The 19,684-nt window shown below is 37.4% G+C and overlaps 3 protein-coding genes across 4 annotated transcripts; 1 reads left to right on the top strand and 2 right to left on the bottom strand.

Annotated features, from left to right (window-relative positions):
* On the top strand, positions 260-12,253 carry LOC18599545 (inositol-tetrakisphosphate 1-kinase 1). 2 transcript variants are annotated; one of them, XM_007029559.2, is made up of 2 exons: positions 260-1,350; positions 2,340-2,419. In XM_007029559.2, exon 1 carries the CDS (start codon positions 396-398, stop codon positions 1,326-1,328), a length of 933 nt encoding a protein of 310 aa, XP_007029621.1. In that variant the 5' UTR covers positions 260-395; the 3' UTR covers positions 1,329-1,350; positions 2,340-2,419. The 2 variants fall into 2 exon arrangements, with proteins under 2 accessions (XP_007029621.1, XP_007029620.1); XM_007029558.2 differs by lacking the exon at positions 2,340-2,419 and adding an exon at positions 11,902-12,253 and having other exon boundaries at positions 261-1,350.
* Positions 2,590-5,638, bottom strand: LOC18599546 (G-type lectin S-receptor-like serine/threonine-protein kinase At1g11330). Its single transcript, XM_018120512.1, has 7 exons — positions 4,360-5,638; positions 4,099-4,206; positions 3,839-4,008; positions 3,565-3,775; positions 3,222-3,459; positions 2,984-3,134; positions 2,590-2,900 (listed from the first exon to the last, which is right to left on the bottom strand). The coding sequence occupies exons 1-7, from the start codon at positions 5,636-5,638 to the stop codon at positions 2,601-2,603; spliced, it is 2,457 nt and encodes an 818-aa protein (XP_017976001.1). The 3' UTR covers positions 2,590-2,600.
* LOC108662012 lies at positions 10,643-11,260 on the bottom strand. Its single transcript, XM_018121028.1, has one exon. The coding sequence runs from the start codon at positions 11,258-11,260 to the stop codon at positions 10,643-10,645; it is 618 nt and encodes a 205-aa protein (XP_017976517.1).

The following is a 19,684-nucleotide window of genomic DNA, read 5'->3' as shown; positions in this document are numbered from 1 at the left end:
TGAGTTTATATCGTTTATTATATAATTAATTAATGGTAATAAAATTTTATTTAATTTAAAATAAAAATATAAAAATTTAATTAAACATAATAAAAATTAAATTGTTCAATAAAATTTTTTTAAATAATTTTAAAAAAATTTAACTATTTGACCTTTAATTTTACCCCTTTTCTCTTTCTTTCGCTTTTCCAAACACTGGACCCACCGGTACACGTATAACGTAACCTTGCATCCTTTTCAACTATTGAGGTTCTTATTGCCACGTGTCTCTTTTCTCCTCTTTTTCTTTCTCTCTCTACTGCTGAAGCTGGTAATGATCTCTTTGCACCGAAGGTCTGAAACTTCCATTTTCTCTCTCAACTCTCTCGCCTCCCAAACAGACCCTCCTACGGAACATGTCAAATCTACCTTCAGAACTCTACCGAATCGGTTACGCTCTAACCTCCAAAAAGGAGCAAACCTTCATACTGCCTTCCCTCCTTTCCCATGCCCCTCAGAAAGGAATTGTTTTAACCAAAGTCGACCCCAACAAACCTTTAATCCAACAAGTACCGTTCGACTGCATCATCCACAAATTGTACGGATCAGATTGGAAACAAAACCTCCAAGACTTTACTTCCCAAAACCCTAGCATCCCCATCATTGACTCCCCAGATTACATCGAGGTTCTCCAGAACAGAATTTCAATGCTCGAAACCGTTTCGAAACTGAAAATAACAAACTCCGGAGTCCCCAAACAAATTGCCATTACGGAAGTTACTGATATGGAAAATTTGAAACTAACATTTCCGTTAATTGCGAAGCCGTTAGACGCAGACGGCAGCGAGACGTCCCATAAATTGCATCTTATCTTCGACAACGAAGGGTTAAAGAACTTAACAGCGCCGTTTGTCTTACAGGAGTTCGTTAATCACGGCGGCGTCGTTTTTAAAGTCTACGTTGCGGGGAAATATTTTCGGTGCGTGAAACGGAAGTCGTTGCCGGATATTTCGGAGGAAAAATTGGTAAATTTGAAAGGTTCGTTGCCGTTTTCGCAGGTTTCGAATTTAACTGCCGCCGGTGGCGGTGGCGGGGAAGGTTGTGATTTTGAAAAGACGGAAATGCCCCCGGAGAGTTTAGTGGAGGAGTTGGTGAAAGGGCTAAGGGAGGAATTAAGGTTGAATCTGTTTAATTTTGATGTGATTAGGGATGGTAGAAATAAGGATAATTACTTAGTTATTGATATTAATTATTTTCCGGGGTACGCCAAAATGCCGGATTTTGAGTCTGTCATAACGGATTTTCTGTTGGATGTCGTGCGCAAAGAACAAATAAGTGGTGAAGATTGAGGATCGACGGTGCCAAATATAGGTACATTTTAAATATTCGATGTTTTATTAAGCTCATATTTTGATATACTTTGTATCAAATTTTATTGATAATTTTAATACATGAATTTTCCCATTACTTATTTATCCTTTTCTTGTTTATCATGTCAATTAATTTTGTGGATTGTGGATTTATTTGGCTTTTGGCATTTGTGTTAATGTCATCTTCGTTTCGAGTGTTATGGCATCAGATGAATAGGTTATTATTTTAGGAAGAAGAGTTTCCTATTCCGCCTTCATCCTCCTTCACTACTTCCGAAAGACTTGATAAAGAAAAGCATCTAGATATTTTTAGGGTAGAGTTAGAAGTTACGAAAAACTTACCAGGAGTGGTAGGTGTCGGGCTATATATGCAAATAGGGGGAAAAGCACTTTTATTTGGCGTGGCACTCACTTTGGGAGTAATCTATACTGATTTGGAGTAATGTTATGGGTGATGGAAAATAGGGAATTTATAGGAGAATATAAAGTTTGAAGTATGGACCTGTAAGATTCTGATGCTGGCCAGCTTGTGGAGTTTGATAATGGAAGGAGAATAATTCTTTGGCAACATATGCTTTTGCTTTTGCTTTTGCTTTTGTTGCAACCCATATAAAGTTGGTACTATGAATATGATCTGAAAGCACCATTGAAGATGGTAGAAACAAATTTAGTTGAACATCTGTCACTTGTTAGCTTAAGTTCTTCAGTTTGTTATTCTTTGTTAGGCACAAGAATTACTTGAGAATCTTATACTTGAGCTGTGTTAGAACTTAGAAGTATGGAACCAAGCCATTCTACTGCACCCAATTGACCTTAAGCTTTTGAACTAGTGGTTATTAACAGGTTATTTTCATGTTGGTCATATAGTTCATATTATGAGATATGTTGGTTTTGCCTCAATTCATCAGCTTAAGATTTCAGATCAAATTGAGATTGATTACTTATGGAACCTGTGTCCTTTCCGATATCAGGCTAATAGCTTTGTTTCAGGTAGTCTCTTGGCCAATCGTGGTGCTAGCCAATGCATCCTGCTTTAAATTTTATTCTCAAAGCATAGAACAAACACCACCTCCACAGTTTCCATGCTTGAAGCATGCAAAGGTATTAGCCAAAATATGAAACTTCAAAACTGCAAAATCAGATCTTAGAGTGAATAAACAGTCAATCATCAAATAAACTATAAACAGTCAATCATCAAATAAACTATGTAACATGAATGTAAAATATATACACATTTTTAGAACTTGCTTCTCATCGGCCTTCGACATTGGTAACAGTCACATCATTTATAGAGCATCTATTCTGATTATTTTGAGGGGACTCTATATCTACTGCAATCATTCTTTCAATGAAAGCAGGTTGTTTTGGAGTAGGAAGATCTACAATCTCACTGTTTAGCATTGAAATAACAGTAGATATAGTCGGCCTATCTTTTGCAAATTCTTGTACGCACAACAATCCCACATGCATGCATCTCTTTATTTCCTGAAAATGGCATTGATCTGTATACGGTAATGCCATAATGTCGTCTTCATTCCACAACTGCCATGCCTGAAAATTTGCAAATATTATCTTGTTTATGAAACTGTTTTCTTTGAAAGTTTAATCTATTATTATTGATCATGTAAACTTACAAATCCCAAAAGGCTAGAAGAATGCTCTTGGTTATAGAAACTTGTGTTTCTTCTCCCACTAATGATCTCCAGTAATAGAACACCATAGCTAAAAACATCGGATTTCTCTGAAAAATGTCCTCCCATGGCGTATTCCGGAGACATGTAGCCGCTGCAAGTTAATATCAAGACAGCCATATCTTAGAAGAGAGACTAACGATGAATTCTGACTTGGTTTGTGAAAGGATTGTCTACTTACTGTGTTCCCACTACCCTTTTTGTGTTGGCTTGATTTTGATTGCCTCCAAAAATCCTAGCCATTCCAAAGTCTGAGATTTTTGGATTCATTTCTTCGTCTAGTAAGATATTACTTGCTTTTAAATCTCTGTGGATAATTCGTAATCTGGAATCTCTGTGTAGATAAAGGAGACCTCGACTAATTCCTTCAATAATTTTGAAGCGTTTTTTCCAATCCAGTAGTTTTTGTTTGGCCCGATCTTTAAGAAAAGACAGACCAAATGAAACCATTAACATGTACGAACGAAAAGAAAATTGCATGACTATAAAGGAAAACTTAGAGAACGCAAGCTGCGTGTTCTAACCGAAGAGAAACGCATCTAAGCTTCGGTTGGGCATGTACTCGTAGACCAACACCCTTTCACCTCCTTCAACACAACAGCCAAGGAGTCTAACAAGATTTCGATGTTGGAGTGTAGATATCACCGACACTTCAGTCATGAATTCTTCTGACCCCTGTCCAGAACCTGTCGACAGTCTCTTCACTGCTATTTCTTGCCCATCCTTTAATGTTCCCTGAAAGGAAAATCAGCTCAGTAAAGTTCAAATGTCACTCATTTGCTCAAAACCCATGGTTACCTTGTACACTGGACCGAAACCACCCTGCCCTAGCTTGTTTGAAAGGCTGAAGTTGGTCGTCGCAGTTGCAAGTTCCTCAAATTTGAGTAGTGGTAGTCGCTGGAGTTCAACTTCATCTATGTTATCCCCCTTATTGGGTAGCAGCATTTCTTCACTTTTTACTTTGTTAACTGATACAGAAAGTAGTAAGTAGTGTATTCACAGTTACAACACAATGTTACGGTTTCAAACCAGGAAACAATTAGTACAGTGAACACTACCTCTTTGTTTGGCCTTCCGCCTCCATAAGAAAAATGTGGAGATGGCAATGATGATAATTCCAATAACTACTGTTATTATGATAATCATATTCCTTTCTTTCGTCGTATCTGCAAATAGAGAGAAATGGGTCATTAAGTTACTTTTATCTAGCCACAATTGAATACCAAGAAACTCTGTCGACTAGAAAACTGTTGTACCTTAGCAAAAAAAAAAAAGGAGATAACTCAAGAAATAGTAAAATAGAAAAGACAAGAATTTACCAAGTTCTGAATGCTCTAGCCGAACGTAAAGATCTAGCCCTCCTGTGGATAATTTCTGCATGTCAATTAAGTTTTCACTCCATGACATACAACCGATACCGGCATCATATGCATAAGCAACACATGAACAATTGTTCAGGCATTGTTCTTTGCATTTGTCTTCCAGGGTAGGTGACCACTCTGCAAAGTCTGGCACTTTCATCTTCTCTAGCTTCAAAAACCCATCTTTGCTAGGTTTGCTGCCATTGTTTGTTCTCTCACACTGCAAAGGTTTACTCCTGACACATCCACTAGCCCAATTTCCTCTAGTCCATTCCTTTGTGATCTTGGGCTCAAACCCTCTTAAACAGCTGCAAATTGGTTGTTTCTGAGAGTCACAGCTTCCAAATGCCCCACACTTGCCATAAACATCACACTCTGTTTCCGGAGCAGACCAACTAATGTTCCAATCCCTCTTCCCTTCATCCCAGTCTCGTTGTATTAGTTTTCCTTGTGAATTCAAATATAAATACAATAAATAAGACTTGCCAACTAAACCAAACATAATATAAAAATTTCCTTCTTTGTCATCCACAAGATTAAATCCATCAAGGTAAAATGAATACATATGTTCGACGCCAGTAAAGATGAGACCATTCCATGGACCAGTCCGCCAATACGGCCTGGTATTGTTCCAAATAAAGACTTGAGGAATGCTGAGGGGTCCAAGACCCAGAGAGAAACTACCATTAGATGGATCAGAAGAGCTTTTCCATGATGTCAACTGCACTTTTTCACCTGTTCTTACGTTAGTACTAATTTTCATGGTTGGCACGAAGGCATCAGAAGGTTGTTGAAAGCTCTCCCATAAGCTTGCTCCATCAGTGATACCCCGCAACACAAGGTTTCCAGAGTCTAAAACCTGAGCACTTGTATTCGCTGCTGGACTTTTTACATTGGATGACCAAAGAATCTCCTTTTGTCCATTTGAAACCACTAGATTGCCATCCTCTGCTATCATGACAACCCCAGAGTCATCTTTGAGGGGTTTGTTCCTGTTGGCTATCCAAACAACAGATTGTTCAGGAATGCCAATATTGTACCATATCCCCACATAGCGATCTGTAGAATTTGCAGGGCTAAAGAACCCAAACCGGAATACCCCGCTGTTGGAGGTTATAGCCCCAGGATCTTTGATTGAGTTAGACGATGTGATAGTGTCCATAGCGGTGCCAAATTTTATACAATAACAGGATAGGAGAAGAAGAACTACGAATCTTGAGCCACTGACTATTCCCATAACTCTGTTTTTCATGAGAATGCTGGCCCTGTGCACATGCTGTTTTTGTTATCTTGAGGATTAAGTTACAATTGTCGGAGTAGAGATTTGTACCAGGTCGTAGCTGGATTTTCTTGAGGATTAAGGATGCCATGCACAAATTGTCGTCACTCTGTTTCACTATAGTCTTTATTGAGCTAATCTTTTATTCAGAACTTAAGGTATAAAACAGTAGAAGTTGTTAGGGAAATACTGGTACACCATTTTGACTAATGAATAGTCAAATGAGAAAAACACTACGTAATAGCTTAGTTTTGTCAATCTTTTTTAGTTTTAATCCATAGATTAACTCCCCACCCACTGGCGTGTCAAGAATTTAAGGGAGTTCTACTTTCTCAGTGTAGACGGTACATACTTTGGTGATTGAAAGTAAATCTTGATAAATTAATTATTTAATTTGATTTGACCAAATTGATGGCATTGCTAGGAATTCCTGGAAACAGCCTGTTGAAAAAACACAGGAAAAAAGCTCTCGGAAAGAGCCTATCTATATGTAAGACAACACCAGGGGTGCCATCTGGTGTTGTGTTCATCAACATTTTATATTCCACAAAATTGGTTGACCGCAAAAAAAGCTTTATTTTTCTAATTTCTTCCCTTGAACACCTATAGTTTTCTGCTATGATTTGTCAGGTAGAATCCGTGTGAAGATAAAGGAGACCTTGACTAACTCCATCAATAATACTAAAGCGTTTTTTCCAATCCAAAAGTTGTTCTCTTATTGGATCTTTAAGGAAAGGTTAAGAATATTAAAGCGTTCATTCTTCTCCTTAAGCAAAGCCATTAAGAAAGGCAGATTTAATATCTAGACGATGAACTTTTCAACCTACACTAGTAGACAGTGCCATGAAAAATCTGATGGTGTGATACTTGGCAACAGATGCAAAAATTTCCTTGTAATTTATTCTTGGCTGCTGTGAGCATTTTTGCAGGCTCAACAGATGCAAGATTGCATCTGTTAATAGATATTTTGCAGTATGAACAAAACAAGTCCAAATGCATCATTCCCCTCATGCATTACACTAACCATAGGCAGAAGGCAGATATCTAATATCCATGCATGCATTGGGTGGGTGCTTTGACAGCGACATGTCTGCATGCAAGCTGAAAAAACAGTACAAAACCATATGCACAAGGCACCTGCACTTGCATAAGGGCCGTACGGATCTTCCATGCAAGTCTCAGCTTCAATAATCTGTAAGGCGAAAGTAACTTTCCATTCCACAATTTCGATGCTTGAAATGTGCAAAAGCATTAGCCTAATTATGAAACTTCAAGACCACAAAAAATCAAATCTTACAGTACATAAACTGTGACTTTTGAAGATAAAATATGGACAGAACTAAAGTTACTATATGAAGCAACAAACCAGAGAAGGAATTTTAAAGAAGAACAGAAATTGTTCTGATGAAGGCACACTTTATTCATACTAGACACCCCTATTTATACACAAAAAATGTAGTTACATCCATAACACTTGTCAAGACATGGATTCAAGTGTTAAGGCATGGATTACAAGTGTTAAAAGGAAGTTTAAAAACAGTTTACTACAAGTAACTGCATGTCTTAATCCAAATAATCAGCAACTGCACATACACGGACACCAAGCCATGCAAGTATTATTCTTAACACCCTTCCTTAATGCTTGCATTCTTCACCATAAGTATTTCTCAATTATGTTCAAACTTAGCCTTAGAAAGAGGCTTAGTCATAATGTCAGCAGCTTGATCATCAGATGAGCAATATTGTACAAGAATTTCACCTTTCTTTTGTGCATCCCTCAAGGCATGATATTTTACATGAATGTGTTTAGTTCTCCCATGGAAAACTGGATTTTGTGCTATTGATATGGCAGATTTGTTGTCAACAAACACCTTGGTAGGATACATCAATGGCATTCCAAGATCAAGTAGAATTTTTCTCAACCATATCCCTTGGTTTGCGGCTGCAGCAGCTACTACGTACTCTGCTTTTGCTGAGGATTGTGCTACTGATTCTTGCTTGTGTGAATTCCATGAAAACACTCCATTCCCAAGAGTAAATATATATCCAGAGGTACTTTTGGCATCATCAATGCGACCTCCCCAATCGCTATCAGAAAATCCTACAAGTTCAATGGTTTTAACTTGTATGAATGCAACACCATAGATTGTTGTACCTTTTAGATACCTCAAAATCCTTTTGGCTGCTGTGAGATGTGATTGACATGGCTGTTGCATGAATCGTGACAAGTAACTGACAGCAAACATAAGTTTTGTTCGAGTTGAACATATATAGAGAAGGCAGCCTATTAGATTTCTATATTCACTGGGATTATAGAGCTTGTTACTTGAGTCAACTGACAATTTCTCTTTTGCATTCAAAGGAGTTTCAGTTGTCTTGCAATTGTTCATGTTGAATCGTTTCAACACCTCTATTATGTAGTTCTATTGAGTTAGGTGAATACCACTCCTTGTTTGTGACACTTCAGGCCTCAGAAAATAAGTCATCAAACCCAAATCTGACATGTTGAATTCTTTTTCCATTGATGTTTTAAGTTTAGCAATACCTTTTGTATTTGCACCTGTTATCAAAAGATCATCAACATATAATGATACAATTAGAGAGTTGGCAGTATCTCCTTCCATCACATATAATGTGGCCTCATTCAAACTTTTGTGAAACCCCTGATTCTGCAAGTAAGAATCAATCTTACTATACCATGCACGTGGTGTTTGCTTTAACCCATATAAGGCTTTATGTAACCTATAAACTTTGTTTTTATCAGCTTCTACTTCAAATCCCATGGGTTGTTCCACATATATTTCTTCATTTAGTTTGCCATTTAAAAATGCAGACTTAACATCCAGATGAAAGACTTTCCAACCATAAGCTGTTGATAGTGCAAAAAGAAGCCTGATAGTATCCAACCTTGCTACAGGAGCAAAAGTATCAAAATAATCTACTCCTGGCATTTGAGAAAAACCCTTTGCAACAAGCCTTGCTTTGCATTTATTCAAAGAACCATCTGCATTCATCTTTTTTCTTAAAGATCCATTTCACGCTAATCGCTTGTCTATGTTTTGGTCGATCAACAAGAGTCCAAGTCTTGTTTTTCTCAATCATTGCAATTTCTTCTCTCATAGCTGATCTCCATTCCTTGTGAAGTGCAGCTTCATCAAATGAGGTAGGTTCTGCTATTGCAACTTGACATCTGTTGTATATGTCTTGAATAGTGCGAGAACCTCGTACAGGAGTTTCATCAGTCACTTCATCAAGATCAAGTTCACCACCATCATCATTCTGACTTTGAATAACGTTATTTGATTATTTGATTTTCTTCTCATTCCAATCCCAACTAAGTTCTTCATCAAACGTGACATCTCTGCTAATGGAAATCTTACCAGAGTCAATTTGATAAATGTGGTAGGCTTTTGATTGTAGATTGTACCCTACAAATATTCCTCTCACCGTCTTTGACTGTAATATATCTCTTAGCACATTAGGGACATGTTGATAACAAATGCACCCAAAAACATGTAGATGACTTACTGATGGCTTTTTTTCGAACCAAGATTCATATGGAGTCACAATTCTCAAGGCTCTTGTGGGAAGAATGTTCAACAAGTATACAGCTATATTGGCGACTTCTGCCCAAAAACTCTTTGGTAGATCATTTTCCAAATAAAAGACACATAGTCATTTCTATTATAGTTCTATTTTTCCTTTCACTAACTCCGTTCTGTTGAGGAGTGTAAGGAGCTGTGAGTTGATGTTGAATCCTTTCCTTCTCGAGATATTGAGAAAATTCTAAAGACTTGTACTCTCTACCATTGTCAGATCTCAGAATTTTAATTTTCCTTCCAGATTCTTGTTCAACTCTAGCCTTGAACTTCAAAAAGAGATTAAACACTTCAAATTTATGTTTCATAAAATAAATCCAACACATTCTGGAAGCATCATCAATGAAGATTAGAAAAAACTTGCTTTCATTTAGAGATTCTTCACTCATAGGACCTTCAATGTTAGTGTGAACAAGTTTAAGCTTTATGGTTGCTCTACTTGATTGAACAGATGGTAATGGCTTTCTAGCAGATTTCCCAAACTGACATGTACTACAAACTTGATTTGATTCAGTTAAGGAAGGTAAATTCTCCATCAAGCTTAACCTGCTAGCTTGTACCAAGAAACCAAGATTACAATGTCCAAACCGTTTATGCCAAAGTGTTGTCATATTCAATTTTACCTCAGAGGCCGAAAAACAAACATCTTCCAAATTTACTGGAAAACATTTCCTTTTCATGGGAACATTCATAACAAACTCACTCGATGAATCATACACAGTACATGATTTATCTTTAAAAAGTAAGATATATCCATCATCCATCATTTGGCCTACACTTAGTAGATTTTAAGCAAAATCAGGAACAAGCAACACTTCTCTGACATACCTGCTTCCCAGGGAAGTTTGAATGTTGATTGTACTTTTCCTTACTGCATATAGATATTTGCCATCACCAATTTCAACACTAGATTGATGCAGAGTATCAAGTTCAATAAAAACTTCTTTATTGGGAGTCATGTGATTTGAACAACCGCTGTCCAATAACCATTGATTTGATTCAACTACCTTGGGTCGTGTCAAAGTCATAAACAACTGCTCTTCGGCAACATCAGCCTTCTCATCTGCTTGTGATGCCTTATCATGCTTCTCTGGTTTATTTTTACATACCTTCTCAATGTGACCCAATTGATTACATGCACGACACCTGACACTCGGTCTAAACCAATAGTAGGCCTCTGAATGATTTCTCTTCTTACAGTGAGAACACATCTGAAACTTGTTCTTCTTCCCATGAGTTTGTTATATTGAACCCTTTCTTTTTCTTTCTCCTTCTGATCACCTGAGCCTTTTTTTATTCTTGACTTACCTCTTGCTTTTCCTTTCATATTTGCAAATAAAGCATTTTCAGATGTATTATCACTTCACATTGCTCTCATTTGCTCTGCGGCTTGGAGTGCATTTACTACATCAATGAGAGTCAAGGTTGAGAGGTCCTTTGACCCTTCTAATGATGTAATTGTAGATTCAATTTTTTTTGATAGAGACACAAGAACTTTTTGGACTACACGACTTTCAGAAAGATTCTCTCCCAACAGTCGCACCTGGTTCACCACTCGCATGATTTTGTTAATGTAGTCTTTAACATTTTCAGTATCCCTCATTCTTAAAGTCTCAAATTCCCTTAATAAATTCATTACCTGCATCTGCTTTGTCCTCTCTGAGCCTTGAAATTCTTCTTTAAGTTTGTCCCATGCCTCTTTTGCTGATTTGGCTCCCATTATTCTTGTAAATACAGCATCCGAAATAGCCCCATGCATACATGTCAGCACTCTGTAGCGCTTGATAACTTCCTCGTTATGTTGTTTAATTTGTGCAAGGGTTGCATTCTTTCTCAAGACAAGTACTTCACCTCCAGATTCTATGACATCCCAAAGATCGTAACCACGAAGATAGGCTTCCATCTTAACTGACCAAATTGCATAATTCTCTCCATTGAAGTTTGGTGGAAATTGATGACTAAGAATATTGTTGGAGGCCATTTTGTAGGAAGATGGTTTTCTTAAGGTTTTGGGAAATGGCTTTGTTTTTATTATCTTACAAACACAGCCCCTTAAGATCAAAATAGGCTCTAGATACCATGAAGAAAAAATATGGACAGAACTAAAGTTGCTATATGAAGCAACAAACCAGAGAAAGAATTTTAAAGAATAACAAAAATTGTTCTAATGAAGGCACACTTTATTCATACTAGACACCCCTATTTATACATAAAAAAAGTAGTTACATCCATAACACTTGTCAAGACATGGATTCAAGTGTTAAGGCATGGATTACAAGGTTAAAAGGAAGTTTAAAAATAGTTTACTACAAGTAACTGCATGTCTTAATCCAAATAACCAACAACTGCATGTCTTTATCCAAATAAACAGCAACTGCATGTCTTTATCCAAATAATCAGCAACTGCACATACACGGACACCAAGCCATGCAAGTATTATTCTTAACAACTTTGGCCATTAAATAAATTTTGCAACATCAATGTAAAATGCATATACATTTATATAACTTGCTTCTCATCGACCTTCGACATTAGTAACAATTGCATAATTTATAGAATATCTATTTTGATTACTCTCAAGGGATTCTATATCTGATGCAATCTGTCTTTCTGTGAAAGCAGGCTGTTTTGTAGTAGGAAGATCTACAATCTCATTGTTAAGCATTGAAATGACAGCAGATATAGTCGACTATCTTTTGTTGATTCTTCCACGCACAACAATCCCATGTGTATGCATCTCAATATTTCCTGACGATGGCATGGATAAAAAACAACCTTATCTAGTAATGCCAAAATGTTGTCTTCATTCCACAACTGCCATGCCTGAGAGTTGCAAATATTATTGTATATATTAAACTCTTTTGCCATGAAAGCAATATCTACTGTGAGTTTGTTACTAAAACAAAGGCCATGATGATCATGTAAACTTACATATCTCAGAAGGCTGAAAGAATGCTCGTTATTATTATTTTTTTTTGAAAGGCAATATTTATTATTCACAAGTGATCTCGCAAGAAGATATTACAAAAGGCACTTCAGGAATGCCATGCAAAAGAGTAGTAGATTACAAAAAAAGAGGTCTGTTATTTCCAGCATTGAGGTACAAAGCATGACAAACAAAAGATGAAGTGAGAAATCATATTCAAAAGAAAAGACATAGGGGTAGTTGAAGGTTAACCAAAATAATAAAGCCTTTGCAATGAAGGAAGAGTTCATGTACTCTCCCCCTGTTGGTTTTGAAAGTAGGATTTGAAGTTTGAGTATCTTAACACCCCTGCTTTGGCCAATCCGTCTGCAACCTTGTTGGCTTCCCTCATTACATGCTTGAAAGTGATTCTTATGCTTTTACGCAAGAAAGTTTCAATGGCATTCGAAATATTTTTCATCCGCTAAGGGACTTTGCAGTGGTGTTGCGCCTAATTGATAGCATTGGCAGAGTCGCTTTCCACAACTAGAGAATGAGTGGCAGCCCAGGGAGATGAAAAGAAGAAGCTAATTCCTTCCCGTATGATATAAAATTCAGCAAAATTTGAGTCCTCAATACCATAGCTAAAGAAAAATGCTCGTTATTATAAAAACTTGTGTTTCTTCTCCCATTGATGATCTCTAGTAATAAAACACCATAGCTAAAAACATCGAATTTCTCTGAAAAATGTCCTTCCATTGCATATTCAGGAGACATGTAGCCACTACATTTAACATAATAAAAACAACAATAATTTATAATGTAGAGTGTTACTGTAAGTTGACTAAACTTATTGAAAATTTAGGCACAAGACTTGTGTATTTACTATGTTCCTGCTACTCTTTTTGTGTTTGCTTGATTTTCATTGCCTCCAAAAATCCTAGCCATTCCAAAGTATGATATTTTTGGATTCATCTCTTTATCTAATAAGATATTACTTGCCTTTAAATCTCTAAGGATAATTCACAACCTAGAATCTCTGTGAAGATAAAGTAGATCTCGACTAATTCCTTTGATAATATTGAGTTGTGTTTTCCAATCCAAGAGCTCTTGTTTGGTTAGATCTTTAAGGGAAAAAGAGAAACACCAAATGTAACCTTTTATCCAAAGAGTAATTTAGACAATGTTGAGAAAAAGGGCAATGTACTTCAAAAAAAAAGGAATGACACAGGTTCTAACATAAGATAAATGCATCCAAACTTTCGTTAGGCAAACACTTGTAGGTCGGTATCTTTTTCTTCTCCTTCTTCGCAACAGCCTAGGCATCTAACAAGATTTCAATGTTAAAGTTTAGAGATCAGCAACACTTCATTCATGAATTCTTTGAATCCATGTCCTGAAGCTCGTGACAATCTCTTCACTATATTTTCTGCCTATTCTTTAATGTTCCCTGTTAAGCAATTCACTTCAGTATTGCACAAATTTCATTTGGCTAAGTATCATTTTCTGAAAACAACAATTACCCTGTACACTGCTGCGAAACCACGCTGCTCTAGTTTATTTGAAAGATTGAAGTTGTTTGTTGCAATTGCAAGCTCCTCAATTTTAAATAGTGGTAGCTGCAGAAGTTTATCTTCATTTATGTTGTCCTCAACTGTGTCATCCCACAAAAATTTTGGGTGTGCTTCCCTTGTATTGAACATCAGTTTCTCTCCACTTATTTCTTTCTTAGTTGATACAGAAAATACTAATAAGCTCTCGTACCTGACAGTTATCTGACAAAACACTCTAGTTAAAGTATTGAACTACTATTATAATGGACATTACCTCTATGCTTGCCCATCCACCTCTATAGGAAAAATGTAGATATGGCAATGACAACAAATCCTATAACCATCGTTATTATGATAATCCTCTGTATGTCTTTCTTTTAATCTACAGCCCAAACAGAATGGCAGAGAAACCTTAAGTTCGAACTTTTATCTATATCTATTAACTAAAAAATTACATGTGTGTGCATGTGCACATACAACACCTTGGCTACAAAGGCAGATAACTAAAGAAATAGCAACAGTTTTGACGCAAAATAGAACAATTTACCAAGTTCTAAGTGTGCGAACGTGACACTTACATACCCAAGAAGGTTATGCTGAAAAAAAAAGTGAAAGAGCACGAGAGAGAACTAGAGAGAGAAGTTGAGAGAAATAGACATTTAGGAAGAGAGAGAGTGAGAGTAAGAGACTGGTCAGACTACCGTAGCTTAGGAAAGATTGCAAGGGAGGGAGAAGGGTGGACAAGGGCGGTAAACTATGAGGAGAGGAACAGAAAACAGGATTTTTGGAGGTGGACAAATAGGGTCTTCGTTGCTTTTCGTCAATAACGTGAGCAGCAGACTACAATGGAAGGACCTAAAAAACTTTTTTGACCAGTTTGGAATCGTTGTGGATCTCTTTATACCAAAACAGCCAAAAAAAAGAGAAACAAAATATGCTTTTTTCCGATGTCGCTTTGAAGATGAACTGCTAAGAGTGATAAGGTATGGCCAGAATATTAAATTGGATGGAAGGCTTCTGACAGTCAAAGAAGCTGATAAGGCCAAGGATGGAAGCAAAGGAAGGAACCAAATGGTCCAAAAAAAGATGGAAGAATTTATCAGAGAAAGAGGCATGTCGTAATATAGAGAAGTAGTAACCAATGGTATGAGAGAAGATACTATTTCAAAGACAGGGATCGGTTTGAGCAAGGTGGATGGAATAAGAGTTAAAATTACAGGGGAGAAGGTGGAATGGCTTAGGCGCAGTGCTTTAGGGCATCTCAAAAGTCATATATGTTATAGAGAGGTGCAGAGTTATCTGCAAAAGGAAGGTATTATGGTACTTGTGAGACAAGCAGGAGGCCTCAACATGATAGTCACTTTTGGTGATAAAGGTGAAATGGAAGTCCTGCTTGACCAATATTATGACATTTTCTCAATTTGGTTTGAAGACATCAAGCCTTACAACATCAAGAAGGATGAACGGAGATACAAAGTATGGGTGAAAATTGAGGAACTTCCTTTTCATCTATGGCACCTGAAAATGTTTGAAGCAATAGGTAATTGCTGGGGAAAGTTTTTTAAAGTTAACCAGGAAACTGAAATGAGAAGTCGGTTGGATGTGGTTGTCATCAAAGTTGAAGTAATGAGCAAAAAGAATGTCCCCGTGAACCAACAGATCATAGTGAATGGGAAAGCATACATAATGAGAACATCGATAATTAGGGAGGAATCATGTGATATGGAGAGGCAAGCTTGCGATGAGACGTTCTGCAAAACATGGGCATGCCGTGAACCAATACCGGTAGAGCAAAGAGAGGTTCAATGGGTGGAGAAACAGAACATAGTGGGGAGGAAATCAACCACCGTGGATGATGATGAGGTGTCACTTAAGGGGAAATCAACGGGTCTAATAAATTATAGGGAACATAACCAAGGGAAGGTGATAGAAAAGAGACATGATGCACCTGTTTCACTTAAGGGAACACAGTAAAAAGGTGATGGGATTATTTAGTGCAAGCTAAAAGGGGAAAAGGATATAAGGGAGGGAAATTTGAAATGGGGAAAGAAAGCCACACACATTAAAATGGAAAAAGAGAAGTTGGGGTCAAACGAAAAAGAGAGTGAGGCCAATCAACAAAGTAGTAGTCCAAAATAAAAAAAAACAACGGATATGCCATTAAGAAAGGGCAAGGAAACATGTATAGTTTCAAATAAAGGGTGGGCCACTAGTAAGGGTTCTACAAGCCCGTAGAAAAGATGGGACACTGGGTTTTTGCATGTCAAAGGGGGAGAAAGGGCCTTCGTTACCTGAGAATGGATTGTGGGCCTAGTGGGGTAAAAGATCAAGATGAGAGAGAAGTAAGCTTAGGATCACAAAGGACAAACAACTTGTGTGACAGCTCAAAAGTTGGTTCAGTCGACAATCATTAAGAAAATAGAAAGGGGAAGAAAAATCAAGAGAAAGACAATACGATGGGATAAGCAGAATCTAGTGAAGGAGAAATGTGTTTTGGTAGAAGAGCTCAAAGCTCGGTCGATGAAGAGAGGTCAAGGGTGGTAGAAACCAAGCTAAGAAGACAAGAAAAGGTGTTGGAACGGAAGCTCAGAAATCCGGGTTTGTCAATGTCAGATGATATAATACTTACGAACTTGGTTAAAGAGAAAGATGAAGGAAGACAGAAGAGAATTAAGTCGAAGGAAAGTAAGGACAAAAAGAACAAGATGGGACAAAAGAAAATAAGGGATCAAGAAACAAAAAAAGGAGCAAAGGAAGCAGAACAAGCAAAAATAATGGCAACAAGGGAAGGGAAAGTTAAAGTAAAAAATAAAAAAAAGAAACAACAACAAAAAAAAGGGTAGAAAGATATAAAAAAAAAAAAGATAGAGTGAAATCGGGGAAAAAGAAATTTGATGGACTTCGTGGAGAAATTTCAAGGGCTGATTCAAGATGTGAAACCATATGGAAGGAGGCATTGCAAACTATGGAGGTAAGTAGACGCTTAGGTTTGGAATTTGATGCCGAGAGGAACGAGGTCTTGAAACGAATGGCAGAGGCAGAGGAAAGGAAGAAGCAAGGAGTGCCAGAATAGGGAGTCAGGTAAAAATTTCAGTGTTTTGTTTTTTTATGAATCTACTGTCATGGAATATCAGAGGCTTAGGTGGGGGAGAAAAAAAGATAGCACTGATGAGAGCTATAGGCAGATGTAAGCCAAATATGGTTTTTGTACAGGAAACAAAAGTGCAGAATGTTTATGAAAGAATGTATGAAAGATTGTGATCTAAAGATATAATTGTGGGTAAAGCTGTTAGTTCATATGGTAGAGCAGGACGGTTATTATGTATGTGGCAAGAAAAATTTTTCCAGTTAGAGGAGGTGATTAGTCACAGAAATTACATTATTCTTATTGGGGTGATTACTGAGAGCAATATTAGGTGTGGTCTTGGGAACATTTATGCACCAAATGAAGAAAGATATCGAAATGAAATGTTGGAAGAATTAAAACAAATTATCACTGGTAATGATTTATGTTGGGTACTGAGAGGAGATTTCAACACAGTAAGGACAGAAGATGAAAGAATGGGAAGAGGAGATGTGAGAAGAGCTGCTGCACGGCTCAACAAATTCATCAATGAGGTGGGGTTGATTGATTTACCACTGGTTGGTTCTAAATTCACTTGGTGTAACAATCGAAAGGATCCTACCTTTAGTCGACTTGATTGATTCTTGGTGGATGTGAAACTGATGAAAAATGACAACGAACTGGTCCAGAGGTGTTTACCAGTCTCCATTTTAGATCACAACCCGATCATCTTGGGGCCAGGGAGAGTGGATTGGGACACCAGACCTTTCAAATTCTTCACCCATTGGATGGAAGAAGAGAGTTTCCATATGTTAATGAGAAAGTACTAGAGGACTCCGCAAGGTTGTGGGGGGAGGAAAAAAGGTATATGGATGAAACTTAAATGACTAAAGCCAATGTTGAAAGAATGGCAGAAAAAAGTGTTTGGAAACATAAGTGAAAAAATTACAAAATTAGAAGTTGAGCGGCAGGAAATTAATGAGAAGTGGCAACAAGGAAGGGTGGAAGAGGGAGAACGTCAAGTTGTGATGAACAAAAGAGCTGAACTTTGGGGTTTGTATAGAAAAAAAGAGAAGGAATGGCAGTAAAAATCACGTTTTAAATGGGTAATGGATGGGGATCGTAATACTCGATTTTTTCACACCATAGCCTCTGTTAGAAGGCGTAACAACATGATTCGACATCTGCAAATGGGGAATCTAAGCATCAGTGAGCTAGACGGTATCAAAAGTGAGATTGCCAAGTACTTTACTGATTTCTACAAAAAAAGAAAAGTGCTGCCTTTAAAAGAATTCCATTGCCAATTTAAAAATTTAAGTGAAGAGGCATCAAATTTTTTAGAAAAAGGTTTTTCCAGCGAAGAAGTATGGGAGACTATATGCAGTTGTGATGGAGAAAAAGTGCCTGGGCCAGACAGCTTCAACCTCAGTATTTTTAAGAACCGATGGCACTTGGTTAAAGAAAAGGTTATGACGTGTCTAGAGGATTTTTGGGAAAAAGGACAGCTTGAAGAGGGATTGAATAACTCTTTCATTACGCTAATCTCAAAAGTCTCTAATCCAAGCATCATCACAGAGTTTAGACCAATTAGTCTTGTAGGGAGCTTATACAAGATTGTGGCAAAGCTTCTAGCTAATGGGCTCCGACTGGTCATTGGTGAAGTCATTGGAGAGAAATAGTTTGCTTTCGTAAAAGGAAGACAGCTTATGGATTGTGCTCTCATTGCAAACGAAGTTATTGATCTGCTGAAAAAGGGACAAGAGGGAGCCTTTCTTTTGAAAGTTGACTTTGAAAAAGCCTACGATAGTGTAGATTGGGGATTCTTCCAGTTTATTATGGAAAAAATGAGATTTGGGGAAAGGTGGAGAAAGTGGATGAGGGGCTGTCTTCAATCAACGAAAATTTCAGTGCTTGTTAATGGAGTTGCTACGGATCCTTTTAGGATGGAGAGAGGACTTCGACAGGGTTGCCCACTCTCTCCTTTTCTCTTCAACATTGTTACGGAGGCTTTTAGTCAACTCATGGACAAAGGTGAAGCTCTCGATATTTTTCAACTCGTACCAATCGGTAACAACAGCCTCTCAATCTCACACCTTTAATTTGCCGATGATACCATGGTTTTTTGTAGATCGAAAGTTGAGAATCTTTGCATTGCCAAAAGAGTATTGAGATGTTTCCAACTCATTTCGAGGTTAAAAATTAATTTCTACAAGAGTAAGGTGATGGGAATAGGAGTGGATAATCAAACATGGAAAAGGAAGGCAGAAAGTATAGCTTGTAGAATAGGAGAAATACCTTTTGTGTATCTGGGACTTCCGATCGGAGCCAAACAAAACTCTGTTAGAATGTGGAATCCTATTATTGAGAAATTTGAGGCTAGGTTGGCAAGATGGAAGGCAAAGGTGCTAACAATAAGTGGAAAGGTCACTTTACTCCGGTCGGTCCTTGCAAGTCTCCCTATTTTTTATATGTCCATTTTTCAGCTACCAAAAGGTGTTAAGAATAAGCTGGAAAAAAATTGAGAGAAGGTTTTTGTGGGGTGGGGTGGATGAAAAATGTAAGATCCATTATGTGGGGTGGGACAAAGTGAGTCGATATAAGGAGGATGGGGGCTTGGGAATTATTGACTTGGAGATAAAAAATAGGGCTCTTTTAAACAAATGGGCGTAAAGGTATGGGAGTGAAAAAAACAGTTTATGGAGGAGGGTTATTGTGGAAAAAATAGGAGGTAGTCATACCAGTCTCTTACCCGATATAAACACAAACAGGAAATTTTCCACTATTTGGAAAAACATTTTAAAACCTCTCATGCCTACTAACAAGTATTTTTGCAGGTTAAGTCTAATTTACAATTAGCAGCAGGGGACGGCAAAAACATACTTT

This window comes from Theobroma cacao, chromosome 5, assembly GCF_000208745.1.
Source record: "Theobroma cacao cultivar B97-61/B2 chromosome 5, Criollo_cocoa_genome_V2, whole genome shotgun sequence".
In the NCBI taxonomy this organism is placed as follows: domain Eukaryota; kingdom Viridiplantae; phylum Streptophyta; class Magnoliopsida; order Malvales; family Malvaceae; genus Theobroma; species Theobroma cacao.
This window is presented reverse-complemented; position numbering and strand designations above follow the sequence as displayed.